The sequence below is a fragment of the Empidonax traillii genome, unplaced genomic scaffold, assembly GCF_003031625.1.
Source record: "Empidonax traillii isolate 1590-97213 ecotype Southwest subspecies unplaced genomic scaffold, ASM303162v1 scaffold137:size1056949, whole genome shotgun sequence".
NCBI classification, from domain to species: domain Eukaryota; kingdom Metazoa; phylum Chordata; class Aves; order Passeriformes; family Tyrannidae; genus Empidonax; species Empidonax traillii.
The window spans coordinates 106782-108232 of NW_020955330.1; the positions used below are offsets into that span (position 1 = coordinate 106782).

Below are 1451 nucleotides of genomic sequence, written 5' to 3' on the forward strand. Positions count from 1 at the left end.
TTTATTTTGCATTCAGATCTTTAGAACACCAGCCCCTCCTCCTCTACCCGTCCTTCCCCCCAATTTTTTTTTCCCCTCTTATATCAGGATTTGTATCGAGAAACACAAGTTTTAAGCGACCTGTTGGCATTAGGAAACAATGTACAAACTTTTATTTGAAGAAAATGTCCCAAATATGACAGTAGCTTTGGTCATGTTAAAAGGAGGCCATCCAAGAACAAATAAAAATAAGCTGCTTTACAAGCATGGCCACATACAGTATATTCAGATATTGGCTAATAGAAGCTGAGGTTACACGCATAAATAGGCCTTAGTACCATGCAAGTTCAACGCAATTGCATACATTCACTATAAATTTTCAGTTATTCTCATGCCAAATCACCTTTTGGATAGAAAGGTAAAAAAGAAGTAACATCTAAATGTGACCAAAATTGAACAGGAAAGAAAAAATCTCAAGTACAGACAACATTTTTTATTAAAAAGATCTTGAAATTACACCTGTTCAGGAAGTGTTATACCATCTCTGATGTCCTTCAGTGGGAATTAGTAGTGTTAAGCATTGTTACATATCAAAAAATACAGCTCTGTTTTACAACATAGTACTGACATATTCAAAGTACTGTGCCAAATTATAAATAGTAAAATCAGGTTTTGAAGAGTTTCAATAGAGAGCAACAAACATATGCACATAGTATAGTTAGGTAACAAAAGTTTTATAAAAGGAAACAAATTTACCCCATGCCAGCTTGAATTACTGAGGTGGGATTTAATACCTACTATGAAGAATGACAGTTCATTTCCTTAAATATATTTATTAGTCTCTGGAAAAAATAAGACAAAAATTTACTTTCACCAGAATACACACTGTTCTTCACTGACAATCCGTTTCTCAGTCATGACTGACAGAAGTCGGTCCTTATGAAAGGTGGCTTTTTTTTTTTTTTTTTAAGATCTTGCAATAAAAAAAATGGTCCTCTAGACTTCAAAAATCCAATCAGCTTCTGCTCAGCTGCAGAATAATCCTACACATTGCTTCTACCTAGAGTAATCTTCATCATCTGTCATCTGTAATTGTAGACAGTCACATCTTCCACTGTGACTCAAGGTGCAGCTACAAGTAGAGAAGTGCTTAGATACTCAGTCACTTCAAATACACTTGCTGAAGACTGCTCCTAGTGCATAATCAAGTTGAAAATCCCTTTACTGATCATAATGGTTTGTCAATAACTGTAACACCTAGAGAGGGGCAAAAAAAGGGTAAAAAAAAAAGGGTAGTATTTTTTTAATCATTAAAATATATATACATATGTTTACATAATTTTAATATAATTTTAATATAGTATGTTGCAATTAGCATTTAGCTGTACACCAGCACCAATGTGCATATTTCCCCCTAATTTCTCTCTGACACAAAGCTGTCTGAATCAGTGCAAAATTCTGAAAATTTCTGT

At 33.8% G+C, this 1451-nt stretch overlaps 1 protein-coding gene across 3 annotated transcripts in view; it reads right to left on the reverse strand.

Annotated features, from left to right (window-relative positions):
• Positions 1 to 127: 127 nt before the first annotated feature.
• Positions 128 to 1451, reverse strand: part of KLHL2 (kelch like family member 2) — a 59339-nt gene continuing 58015 nt past the window's right edge. For all 3 annotated transcript variants that reach the window (XM_027883916.1, XM_027883917.1, XM_027883919.1), the window contains one exon: positions 128 to 1236. In XM_027883916.1, coding sequence (XP_027739717.1) covers positions 1208 to 1236 — 29 coding nt within the window. In that variant the 3' untranslated portion in view covers positions 128 to 1207. The remainder of the gene's footprint in view (positions 1237 to 1451) is intronic.